Below are 13,454 nucleotides of genomic sequence, written 5' to 3'. Positions count from 1 at the left end.
TAGAGCCCTATGTAGTGCACTAATTCTGACTAGAGCCCTATGTAGTGCACTAGAAAGGCCATCTGAGACCCAGCCGGTGATGCCCAGAGGAAAGAGGACAGTGTACAAGGCCGATCCAGTCTCTACATTCCCCTCTGAGTTAGATTAGTTACAAAGCCGATCCAGTCCCTACATTCCCCTCTGAGTTAGATTAGTAAAACACACAAAGTGGAATTTTTAAATGTGGTTCTGTACATCAGCAGTTTCTCTCTTATGTTAGCTACTTATAGACGTGGGTACACAGACCCGTGATCAACTGTGGCCCCGCCTGATGATGTCAGATCTTTGTTGTGGATCACCCCCCCCCCCCCCCCCCCCCCAACCCTGACCTATATAGTGCACTACCCCATAGGGCTCTGGTCTAAAGTAGTGCGCTACCCCATAGAGCTCTGGTCTAAAGTAGTGCACTACCCCATAGGGCTCTGGTCTAAAGTAGTGCACTACCCCATAGGGCTCTGGTCTAAAGTAGTGCGCTACCCCATAGAGCTCTGGTCTAAAGTAGTGCACTACCCCATAGGGCTCTGGTCTAAAGTAGTGCACTAAACAGGAAATGCATTGTGATGTACAGGGGTCGGAGGTCGCAGTAAGCTGTTGGGTTCCGGGGTACCAACGTAGAACGGGCAGAACGTCTGGTGGAGATGTTGGGTTGTCCAGTAGAACGTCTGGTGGAGATGTTGGGTTGTCCAGTCTGGTGGAGATGTTGGGTTGTCCAGTAGAACGTCTGGTTCTCTCCGGTTCTGTTCCGTCTGGTTCTGCTGCTAGTCCACTGGTGGAGCTGGGGGATCCTGGTCACGACTCTGTTAAACAGGAGGAACAACGGTCAATAAACAAATACATACAACAATATCAAAACCATCCCTTCATCCACCCTCTTCTCCTCCATCCACCCTTCTCTTCTCCATCCACCCTCCTCTTCTCCATCCACCCTCCTCCTCTCCATCCACCCTCTTCTCCTCCATCCACCCTTCTCTTCTCCATCCACCCTCGTCTTCTCCATCCACCCTCGTCTTCTCCATCCACCCTCTTCTTCTTCATCCACCCTCCTCCTCTCCATCCACCCTCCTCTTCTCCATCCACCATCCTCTTCTTCATCCACCCTCCTCCTCTCCATCCACCCTCCTCCTCTCCATCCACCCCCCCTTCATCCACCCTCGTCTCCTCCATCCACCCCCCCTTCATCCACCCTCGTCTCCTCCATCCACCCCCCCTTCATTCACCTTCGTCTTCTCCATCCACCCCCTCGTCTTCTCCATCCACCCTCTTCTTCTTCATCCACCCTCCTCCTCTCCATCCACCCTCCTCTTCTCCATCCACCCTCCTCTTCTTCATCCACCCTCCTCCTCTCCATCCACCCTCCTCTTCTCCATCCACCCTCCTCCTCTCCATTCACCCTCCTCTCCTCCATCCACCCTCCTCTGCTCCATCCACCCTCCTCCTCTCCATCCACCCTCCTCGTCTACATCCACCCTCCTCCTCTCCATCCACCCTCCTCTTCTCCATCCACCCTCCTCTTCTCCATCCACCCTCCTCTTCTTCATCCACCCTCCTCCTCTTCATCCACCCTCCTCCTCTCCATCCACCCTCCTCTCCTCCATCCACCCTCCTCCTCTGCATCCACCCTCCTCTTCTCCATCCACCCTCCTCCTCTCCATCCACCCTCCTCCTCTCCATCCACCCTCCTCTTCTCCATCCACCCTCCTCTCCTCCATCCCCCCTCTTCTCCATCCACCCTCCTCTTCTCCATCCACCCTCCTCTTCTCCATCCACCCTCCTCTTCTCCTCCATCCACCCTCCTCTTCTTCATCCACCCTCCTCCTCTCCATCCACCCTCCTCCTCTCCATCCACCCTCCTCTTCTCCACCCACCCACCCCCCTCTCCTCCATCCACCCCCCTCTATCCCTCCTCCTCCCTCTATACGTACGTTGTGAGGTCCAATAGGTTCCATCTATCCCTCCTCCCTCCATACCTACACTGTGAGGTCCAGTAGGTTCCCTCTATCCCTCCTCCCTCCATACCTACACTGTGAGGTCCAGTAGGTTCCCTCCATACCTACACTGTGAGGTCCAATAGGTTCCCTCTATCCCTCCTCCTCCCTCCATACCTACACTGTGAGGTCCAGTAGGTTCCCTCCATACCTACACTGTGAGGTCCAGTAGGTTCCCTCTATCCCTCCTCCCTCCATACCTACACTGTGAGGTCCAGTAGGTTCCCTCCATACCTACACTGTGAGGTCCAATAGGTTCCCTCTATCCCTCCTCCTCCCTCCATACCTACACTGTGAGGTCCAGTAGGTTCCCTCCATACCTACACTGTGAGGTCCAGTAGGTTCCCTCTATCCCTCCTCCTCCCTCCATATCTACACTGTGAGGTCCAGTAGGTTCCCTCCTCCTCCCTCCATACCTACACTGTGAGGTCCAATAGGTTCCCTCCTCCTCCCTCCATACCTACACTGTGAGGTCCAGTAGGTTCCCTCTATCCCTCCTCCTCCCTCCATACCTACACTGTGGGGTCCAATAGGTTCCCTCTATCCCTCCTCCTCCCTCCATACCTACACTGTGAGGTCCAGTAGGTTCCCTCCTCCTCCCTCCATACCTACACTGTGAGGTCCAGTAGGTTCCCTCCTACTCCCTCCATACCTACACTGTGAAGTCCAATAGGTGTGAGGTCCAGTAGGTTCCCTCCTCCCTCCATACCTACACTGTGAGGTCCAGTAGGTTCCCTCCTCCCTCCATACCTACACTGTGAGGTCCAGTAGGTTTGCCGGCAGGCGGTGCTGGGGATCCTCTGAGGCTGTTGGGTCTGAGGAGGAAGAGGAGCAGAACCAGAACCATCCAGCCCATCAGAACCACGGGGACAGTCAGGTCTCCACCTCCTACTGAGCCACTGGGTCCTGGTACTGGAGGGACACAGGGAAAGACAGTCCCGTTAATAACCACTTGGCTGGATGGTGTATCAACCAACACACACACTGAAAAACAAAGTGTGTATCTCCAATGGAAGTGTTGTTTAGATCAGCACGAGGCTTAAATGTGGGTCAGGGTGTGGTGATATGAAGAATACATACAGTCCTGAGGACACTCTGTCTCTGTACAGTAGGACTGAGACTGACGTAGCTGGTGGACACAGGAGAGAGAGAGAGGGGGGGGGGGGGGGGGGGGGGAGAGAGAGAGTTTACAGATCGTGTTGGTTCTGTCCTTATTAGACCAGACAAGCAGACAGAGACAGGCAGGCAGACAGAGAGGCAGACAGGCAGAGAGTAGGACAGACAGACAGAGAGACAGACAGGCTGACAGACAGGAAGAGAGACAGACAGAGAGAGGCAGACAGGCAGGCGGGCAGAGAGACAGACAGAGAGAGGCAGACAGGCAGAGAGACAGACAGACAGGCGGGCAGAGAGACAGACAGAGAGAGGCAGACAGGCAGAGAGACAGGCAGACAGGTGGGCAGAGAGACAGACAGGCTGACAGACAGGCAGAGAGACAGACAGAGAGAGGCAGACAGGCGGAGAGACAGACAGGCAGGCAGGCAGGCAGACAGACAGACAGGCAGAGAGACAGACAGACAGGCGGGCAGAGAGACAGGCAGAGAGACAGATCTTGTGGTTTTCAATGAATCATTCAATTCCTATGAGATAATGGAAGTCGTCTGGCAGCTCTCGCCCTCTTCAACGAACACAAAACTAGACCTCCGGGATGCTTGGCCTTCTAGACAGAGTTTCAAATAAAAAGCCATATCTCAGACTGGCCAATAAAAATAAAAGATTAAGATGGGAAAAGAACACGGACACTGGACAGAGGAACTCTGCCTAGAAGGACAGCATCCCGGAGTCGCCTCATCACTGTTGACGTTGAGACTGGACAGAGGAACTCTGCCTAGAAGGTCAGCATCCCGGAGTCTCCTCTTCACTGTTGACGTTGAGACTGGACAGAGGAACTCTGCCTAGAAGGCCAGCATCCCGGAGTCTCCTCTTCACTGTTGACGTTGAGACTGGACAGAGGAACTCTGCCTAGAAGGCCAGCATCCCGGAGTCTCCTCTTCACTGTTGACGTTGAGACTGGACAGAGGAACTCTGCCTTGAAGGCCAGCATCCGGAGTCACCTCTTCACTGTTGACGTTGAGACTGGACAGAGGAACTCTGCCTAGAAGGCCAGCATCCCGGAGTCGCCTCTTCACTGTTGACGTTTTGACTGGACAGAGGAACTCTGCCTAGAAGGCCAGCATCCCGGAGTCTCCTCTTCACTGTTGACGTTGAGACTGGACAGAGGAACTCTGCCTAGAAGGCCAGCATCCCGGAGTCGCCTCTTCACTGTTGACGTTGAGACTGGACAGAGGAACTCTGCCTAGAAGGCCAGCATCCCGGAGTCTCCTCTTCACTGTTGACGTTGAGACTGGACAGAGGAACTCTGCCTAGAAGGCCAGCATCCCGGAGTCGCCTCTTCACTGTTGACGTTGAGACTGGACAGAGGAACTCTGCCTAGAAGGCCAGCATCCCGGAGTCGCCTCTTCACTGTTGACGTTGAGACTGGACAGAGAAACTCTGCCTAGAAGGCCAGCATCCCGGAGTCGCCTCTTCACTGTTGACGTTGAGACTGGACAGAGGAACTCTGCCTAGAAGGCCAGCATCCCGGAGTCGCCTCTTCACTGTTGACGTTGAGACTGGACAGAGGACCTCTGCCTAGAAGGCCATTATACTGGAGTGGCCTCTTCACTGTTGACGTTGAGACTGGACAGAGGAACTCTGCCTAGAAGGCCAATATCCCGGAGTCGCCTCTTCACTGTTGACATTGAGACTGGATAGAGGAACTCTGCCTAGAAGGCCAGCATCCCAGAGTCACCTCTTCACTGTTGACGTTGAGAATGGACATAGGAACTCTGCCTTGAAGGCCAGCATCCCGGAATCACCTCTTCACTGTTGACGTTGAGACTGGACAGAGGCACTCTGCCTAGAAGGCCAGCATCCCGGAGTCGCCTCTTCACTGTTGACGTTGAGACTGGACAGAGGAACTCTGCCTAGAAGGCCAGCATCCCGGAGTCGCCTCTTCACTGTTGACGTTGAGACTGGACAGAGGAACTCTGCCTAGAAGGCCAGCATCCCGGAGTCGCCTCTTCACTGTTGACGTTGAGACTGGTGTTTTGTGGGTACTATTTAATGAAGCTGCCAGTTGAGGACTTGTGAGGCGTCTGTTTCTCAAACTAGACACTCTAATGTACTTGTCCTCTTGCTCAGTTGTGCACCGGGGCCTCCCACTCCTCTTTCTATTCTGGTTAGAGCCAGTTTGCGCTGTTCTCTGAAGGGAGTAGTACACAGCGTTGTACGAGATCTCCAGTTTCCTGACAAGTTCTCACGTGGTATAGCCTTAATTTCTCAGTACAAGAATAAACTGACGAGTTTCAGAAGAAAGGTCTTTGTTTCTGGCCATTTTAAGTCTGTAATCGAACCCACAAATGCTGATACTCCAGATACTCAACTGGTCTAAATAAGGCCAGTTTTATTGCTTCTTCAAATCAGTACAACAGTTTTCAGCTGTGCTAACATAATTGCAAAAGGGTTTTCTAATGATCCATTAGACTTTTAAAATGATAAATTTGGATTAGCTAACACAACGTACCATTGGAACACAGGAGTGATGGTTGCTGATAATGGGCCTCTGTACACCTATGTAGATATTCCATTAGAAATCAGCCGTTTCCAGCTACAATAGTCATTTACAACATTAACAATGTCTACACTGTATTTCAGATCAATTTGATGTCATTTAAAAATTGACAAAAAAAATGTTGCTTTTCTTTCAAAAACAAGGATATTTCTAAGTGACCCAAACACTTCTGAACGTTAGTGTACATGTTCATTTATAACTCAACATAAATCTGTATCTATATATACTTAGAAATCTCTGTATGTTCATTAAAATAAGATATTGGACAACTCCCAGGAAGTTAAGGACTAAGCTGTGGTTCAGGTCCCGCTCTGTCTGTAGGCAAATGACGAAACTCTCATGGTTGTGCTGGACCAATGACAGCTGGCCACATAGACACACCTGTACACAGGGACCAATGAGATGGCCTGGTTGACTGGAGTGCATTCTAAAACAGATTTATACTCCCACCTCCCAGCATTCCATTGTTGCAACATTCTAATCACTACCTTGAAGCACAGAAAGAGAGAGAGACACCATCTATGTGTGTGTGTGTGTGTGTGTGTGTGTGTGTGTGTGTGTGTGTGTGTGTGTGTGTGTGTCTATCTGTGCGCGTAACCGCGTGTGTGTCTGTCTGTCAGTCCTCAAGACAAACACAGAGAGACAGACAGCAGGAACCAGGATATGCTGCTGGCTCAGAGCCTCCACAGTCCCACACACTTTTCCCTTCCCTCCTTCTCTCCTTGTGTCTCTCGCCTTTCTCTCTCTCTCTCTCCCTCTGTCTCTCTCTCTCTCCCTCTGTCTCTCTGTCTCTCTCTGTCTCTCTCTCTCTCTCTCTCTCTCTCAATTCAATTCAATTCAATTCAAGGGCTTTATTGGCATGGGAAACATGTGTTAACATTGCCAAAGCAAGTGAGGTAGACAACATACAAAGTGAATATATAAAGTGAAAAACAACAAAAATTAACAGTAAACATTACACATACAGAGGTTTCAAAACAGTAAAGACATTACAAATGTCATATTATATATATATACAGTGTTTTAACAATGTACAAATGGTTAAAGGACACAAGATAAAATAAATAAGCATAAATATCTCTCTCTCTTCAATTTAAGGGCATTATTGACATGGGAAACATGTGTTCACATTGCCAAAGTAAGTGAGGTAGATAATAAACAAAAGTGAAATAAACAATAAAAATGAACAGTAAACATTACACATACAGAGGTTTCAAAACAGTAAAGACAAATGTCATATTATGTCTGTATACATTAACGATGTACAAATCTCTCTCAAATTTAAAAAAAGACTGGGTTGGTCGAGGCATGAGCAAACTATATCTAATGTACTGAGGGAAGGGAACAAGTGCCCCCCCCCCCCCCCCCCCCATCAGGGTCATGCTGCATCCTGCCGTCAGTTTTAGTCAGATTGAATGATGACGTGGATTGGGGTAAATGAAGACACAGTTTCACAGGAATCTCTCTCCATCACACACAGACACACACACACACACACACACACACACACAGACAGACACACACACACACACTCTTACCAGGTTGATGAGTCGTCTCATGGCGTGCTCCTGGGTGCAGATGCACTCACAGGGGTCAAAGCCTCCCTCCGCCATTACGATCACCTGACAAAACACACACACCTGGGATGAGACCACACACACACCTGGGATGAGACCACACACACACACACCTGGGATGAGACCACACACACACACACCTGGGATGAGACCACACACACACACCTGGGATGAGACCACACACACACAAACACCTGGGATGAGAGGAGACATCGTTGACATCCCAGATGCCCCCCCCCCCAGAGAGGAGATCATATTGACATCCCAGATGCCCCCCCTACTTTTGACCAGGCCCAGTGGCCACCAGATGCCCCCCCCCCTCCTACATTTGACCAGGCCCACTGGCTACCAGATGCCCCCCCCCCTCCTACTTTTGACCAGGCCCACTGGCTACCAGATGCCCCCCCCCTACTTTTGACCAGGCCCAGTGGCCACCAGATGCCCCCCCCTCCTACTTTTGACCAGGCCCACTGGCTACCAGATGCCCCCCCCCTCCTACTTTTGACCAGGCCCACTGGCTACCAGATGCCCCCCCCCCCTCCTACTTTTGACCAGGCCCACTGGCTACCTGTGCCATAAAATGCCCGGACCTCTTGGCAGGTGCAGTAGCTCAGAGAGGCTACAGATGGGGCGGCAGGGTAGCCTAGTGGTTAGAGCGTCGGACTAGTAACCGGAAGGTTGCAAGTTCAAACCCCCGAGCTGACAAGGAACAAATCTGTCGTTCTGCCCCTGAACAGGCAGTTAACCCCACTGTTCCTAGAATTTGTTCTTAACTGACTTGCCTAGTTAGATAAAGGTAAAAAATAAACGTTTCCTTGGCCGTTGTGTAACTTATTTACACAGTCGCTGACTGTGGTTCTCATTTCATTTAGGCCAAACAACAAGCAATGAGGAAATGGTTTCACAGGTAAAACAAAACAGATCCTGGAACCTTTTACTGGTGCTGAATGATCAGTACATAGTTACCTACCTAGCTAGTTACCACCCTAGAAACAAAACAGAGACCAATCTAATGAGTAGTGGCCATGTAGGGGAGGGGCCATGTAGGGGAGGGGCCATGTAGGGGGAGGGGCCATGTAGGGGAGGGGCGAGGTAGAAAGGTTAAATTACAGAATGTCTCTGATGGGGAAACAAAACGCAAAATGCCTGTTAGCAAAATGTTAGATGCTTAGCCTGTTAGCAAATGTTTGATGCTTAGCCTGTTAGCAAAATGTTAGACGCTTAGCCTGTTAGCAAAATGTTAGATGCTTAGCCTGTTAGCAAAATGTTAGATGCTTAGCCTGTTGGCAAAATGTTAGATGCTTAGCCTGTTAGCTAATGTTTGATGCTTAGCCTGTTAGCAAAATGTTAGACGCTTAGCCTGTTAGCAAAATGTTAGATGCTTAGCCTGTTAGCAAAATGTTAGATGCTAGGCCTGTTAGCAAATGTTTGATGCTTAGCCTGTTAGCAAAATGTTAGATGCTTAGCCTGTTAGCAAATGTTAGATGCTAGGCCTGTTAGCAAAATGTTAGATGCTTAGCCTGTTAGCAAATGTTAGATGCTTAGCCTGTTAGCAAAATGTTAGATGCTTAGCCTGTTAGCAAAATGTTAGATGCTTAGCCTGTTAGCAAAATGTTAGATGCTTAGCCTGTTAGCAAAATGTTAGACGCTTAGCCTGTTAGCAAATGTTAGATGCTTAGCCTGTTAGCAAAATGTTAGATACGTAGCCTGTTAGCAAATGTTAGATGCTTAGCCTGTTAGCAAATGTTAGATGCTTAGCAAATGTTAGATGCTAAGCCTGTTAGCAAAATGTTAGATGCTTAGCAAATGTTTGATGCTAAGCCTGTTAGCAAATGTTAGATGCTAAGCCTGTTAGCAAATGTTAGATGCTAAGCCTGTTAGCAAATGTTAGATGCTAAGCCTGTTAGCAAATGTTAGATGCTAAGCCTGTTAGCAAATGTTAGATGCTTAGCAAATGTTAGATACTTAGCAAATGGTAGATGCTTAGCCTGTTAGCAAATGTTAGATGCTTAGCAAATGTTAGATACTTAGCAAATGTTAGATACTTAGCCTGTTAGCAAATGTTAGATGCTTAGCAAATGTTAGATGCTAAGCCTGTTAGCAAATGTTAGATGCTTAGCCTGTTAGCAAAATGTTAGATGCTTAGCCTGTTAGCAAATGTTAGATGCTAGGCCTGTTAGCAAATGTTAGATGCTTAGCCTGTTAGCAAAATGTTAGATGCTTAGCCTGTTAGCAAAATGTTAGATGCTTAGCCTGTTAGCAAAATGTTAGATGCTTAGCCTGTTAGCTAACGTCACTGTAGCCCTTGATCATGATTTTCAGTTCCATTACATACGAGTCATTGGACGAAAGCATCTTCTGTGGGGGCGGGGTTTGTTAAGAGACCCGCCTCTCGGTCTGAACATTAACTGGCATCGCTTGCTCTTCGGTTTTGAAAGCATAAGGACCTTATCTTTCATATCGGCTAGAAATAATAAAAATATATATTTTAAAAGGCTACATTATAGGGTTAGAGTTCCCACACGACCGTATTTCCATGTCACAGCGCTTGTTATTAAGAGAAAACAGACGGAAGACAGAGTGGACGACCTGATGAATTATCTGAGTCTCTGAACACCTGTGGACGACCTGATGAATTATCTGAGTCTCTGAACACCTGTGTGTCAACAGAAGACAGAGTGGACGACCTGATGAATTATCTGAGTCTCTGAACACCTGTGGACGACCTGATGAATTATCTGAGTCTCTGAACACCTGTGGACGACCTGATGAATTATCTGAGTCTCTGAACACCTGTGGACGACCTGATGAATTATCTGAGTCTCTGAACACCTGTGGACGACCTGATGAATTATCTGAGTCTCTGAACACCTGTGGACGACCTGATGAATTACCTGAGTCTCTGAACACCTGTGTGTCAACTGAAGACAGAGTGGACGACCTGATGAATTATCTGAGTCTCTGAACACCTGTGGACGACCTGATGAATTATCTGAGTCTCTGAACACCTCTGAACGACCTGATGAATTATCTGAGTCTCTGAACACCTGTGTGTCAACTGAAGACAGAGTGGACGACCTGATGAATTATCTGAGTCTCTGAACACCTGTGGACGACCTGATGAATTATCTGAGTCTCTGAACACCTGTGTGTCAACAGAAGACAGAGTGGACGACCTGATGAATTATCTGAGTCTCTGAACACCTGTGGACGACCTGATGAATTATCTGAGTCTCTGAACACCTGTGGACGACCTGATGAATTATCTGAGTCTCTGAACACCTGTGGACGACCTGATGAATTATCTGAGTCTCTGAACACCTGTGGACGACCTGATGAATTATCTGAGTCTCTGAACACCTGTGTGTCAACTGAAGACAGAGTGGACGACCTGATGAATTATCTGAGTCTCTGAACACCTGTGGACGACCTGATTAATTATCTGAGTCTCTGAACACCTGTGTGTCAACAGAAGACAGAGTGGACGACCTGATGAATTATCTGAGTCTCTGAACACCTGTGTGTCAACTGAAGACAGAGTGGACGACCTGATGAATTATCTGAGTCTCTGAACACCTGTGGACGACCTGATGAATTATCTGAGTCTCTGAACACCTGTGTGTCAACAGAAGACAGAGTGGACGACCTGATGAATTATCTGAGTCTCTGAACACCTGTGTGTCAACTGAAGACAAACGGCCACAAACATTTAATTTAAAAAAATACTGTTTTTTTTTAAAATGTTGCATTTGTGAAATTATTTTGATGTGAAAGTAAAAAAAAGTTCTAGAACCGTAGAGCAATAGAGAAACGATGAATGTCTAGATGGGAGCTGGTTTAGGCTTCCAGAGCCACATCACCCTTTTAACAGAACATTGAAGCAGCCTCTTCAGTTCAATATTGTTATTTTTTTTTTAAACTTTATCTAACTAGGCAAGTCAGTTAAGAACAAATTCTTATTTTCAATGGCGGCCTAGGAACAGTGGGTTAACTGCCTTGTTCAGAACGACAGATTTGTACCTTGTCAGCTCGGGGGTTTGAACTTGCTTCTTCAGTTACTAGTCCAACTCTCTAACCACTAGGCTACCCTGCCGCCCCAGCTGTAACTAGTTAGCAGCTAGGCTGACAAAGTCCTCCTGTCTTATATTATGGAACTATAATAAAAACGAAAACAAACTTTGTCATTAACGAGTGAAAAAAACGTGGCCTAAGATAACCGCATATACCGGCAACATTATTTGATAAGTGGTTAGATGGGGCGTTATGTATTTCAAAACGTTTGTTTCCTTTAATGTAGCTGGAAGCTAAGCGACGATAGCAACTGGTTCACGCAGCACTAACAGTTAGTAAAAGGCTAACATTAGTAGGCTATAGTTGGCTAGCAAGATGGCAAACTTATTTTGTACCTATACATTCACAAAAGTAATTTGCTTTGTAAGTTGGCTGATAAATGTAATTGAAACCAGAAGTCATGACTGCGGATAATTTGAAGTGAAGTAATTTTTTTGTCGGGAGTTTTACATGACATTTACAGGGAAGAGGCTGACTTGTCGGGTCCTCCATATTAAGTCACACCGCAATTTTCCTTTTCCGGCATGACTTCGGTTCTCTGATCCGTTTTATGTAAAAACTCGAAAAATATAGGTGCAACTTCTGTTGGTGCCGTCTAGCCTGGACCCAGATCTGTTGGTGCCGTCTAGCCTGGACCCAGATCTGTTGGTGCCGTCTAGCCTGGACCCAGATATCCCAGATCTGTTGGTGCCGTCTAGCCTGGACCCAGATCTGTTGGTGCCGTCTAGCCTGGACCCAGATCTGTTGGTGCCGTCTAGCCTGGACCCAGATCTGTTGGTGCCGTCTAGCCTGGACCCAGATCTGTTGGTGCCGTCTAGCCTGGACCCAGATCTGTCGGTGCCGTCTAGCCTGGACCCAGATCTGTCGGTGCCGTCTAGCCTGGACCCAGATCTGTTGGCGCCGTCTAGCCTGGACCCAGATCTGTTGGTGCCATCTAGCCTGGACCCAGATCTGTTGGCGCCGTCTAGCCTGGACCCAGATCTGTTGGTGCCGTCTAGCCTGGACCCAGATCTGTTGGCGCCGTCTAGCCTGGACCCAGATCTGTTGGTGCCGTCTAGCCTGGACCCAGATATGTTGGTGCCGTCTAGCCTGGACCCAGATCTGTTGGTGCCGTCTAGCCTGGACCCAGATCTGTTGGTGCCGTCTAGCCTGGACCCAGATCTGTTGGCGCCGTCTAGCCTGGACCCAGATCTGTTGGTGCCGTCTAGCCTGGACCCAGATCTGTTGGCGCCGTCTAGCCTGGACCCAGATCTGTTGGTGCCGTCTAGCCTGGACCCAGATCTGTTGGCGCCGTCTAGCCTGGACCCAGATCTGTTGGTGCCGTCTAGCCTGGACCCAGATCTGTTGGTGCCGTCTAGCCTGGACCCAGATCTGTTGGTGCCGTCTAGCCAAATGGAGGTGCAACTTCGCATTGGAGCTGTTTGATGCATGTTATATTCAAAACTTCATTCGTTACGTGTGGATGCGTTTACGCTCCCTACCCTGTAGATTCAGTACTTTTACCCAGCGCTGCCAGTGCATTTGCGTTTTGCTGTGTTATTGAAGGGACAGAGAGACGACACTTACCTGAACACACTGATCCAGACGCAGCTTTTAGAGTCCAGGGAATGTATGTTTCTTGTTGTTATCGTTCCCGACTGTAGACACGTTATCAGAAAGCCACAGCTGGCCAAACTGTTTTCATCTGTACAGTAGAAGATTTCCAGGGGCTCATTCATTATGCCAATTCTGTTGCAACGCGTTCCATAAACGGAGGCAAACGAAACGGGAGGGGACCTACCCGATACTGTCCAATAGAAACGGTGGTTTTAGTTGCAAAACGGGGAACTAATGATAACACCCAAGCTTTTGATACAGTACGCGACAGCCACGTCACGGACATCACGCGAGATCTGCAAGTAGACAGGGAACTCGTGTTTTTGCTCGTCACTAGTTACCACAGCCATAAAGTCAAAAATAGCGCCTATTTCTACAATTTATTTTTTCAATTGTATTTTAAATCTTAACCACACTGGCTATATTGTAAAGATGTATGGCAATAAATTATACCAAAATGCTATTTAAGGTTATGCATAAGGTTAGCAATTACGACTTTGTGACTGTGGTAAC

The 13,454-nt window shown here is 48.4% G+C and overlaps 1 protein-coding gene across 4 annotated transcripts; it reads right to left on the bottom strand.

Moving 5' to 3' along the window:
* Positions 1 to 374: 374 nt before the first annotated feature.
* On the bottom strand, positions 375 to 13,192 carry LOC139419750 (small integral membrane protein 14-like). 4 transcript variants are annotated; one of them, XR_011635436.1, is made up of 6 exons: positions 12,912 to 13,192; positions 7,236 to 7,319; positions 3,105 to 3,153; positions 2,775 to 2,936; positions 766 to 836; positions 375 to 706 (listed from the first exon to the last, which is right to left on the bottom strand). XR_011635436.1 is itself a non-coding variant. In XM_071169747.1 (6 exons), exons 2-5 carry the CDS (start codon positions 7,308 to 7,310, stop codon positions 798 to 800), a joined length of 321 nt encoding a protein of 106 aa, XP_071025848.1. In that variant the 5' UTR covers positions 7,311 to 7,319; positions 12,912 to 13,192; the 3' UTR covers positions 377 to 706; positions 766 to 797. The 4 variants fall into 4 exon arrangements, 3 of the variants coding, with proteins under 3 accessions (XP_071025848.1, XP_071025849.1, XP_071025847.1); XM_071169747.1 differs by having other exon boundaries at positions 377 to 706; positions 2,779 to 2,936; XM_071169748.1 differs by lacking the exon at positions 375 to 706 and having other exon boundaries at positions 726 to 836.
* Positions 13,193 to 13,454: the final 262 nt, after the last annotated feature.

The sequence above is a fragment of the Oncorhynchus clarkii genome, chromosome 10, assembly GCF_045791955.1.
Source record: "Oncorhynchus clarkii lewisi isolate Uvic-CL-2024 chromosome 10, UVic_Ocla_1.0, whole genome shotgun sequence".
Lineage (NCBI taxonomy): Eukaryota > Metazoa > Chordata > Actinopteri > Salmoniformes > Salmonidae > Oncorhynchus > Oncorhynchus clarkii.
The sequence above is the reverse complement of the archived record's forward strand: the minus strand, read 5'-3'. Positions and strand labels throughout refer to the sequence as shown.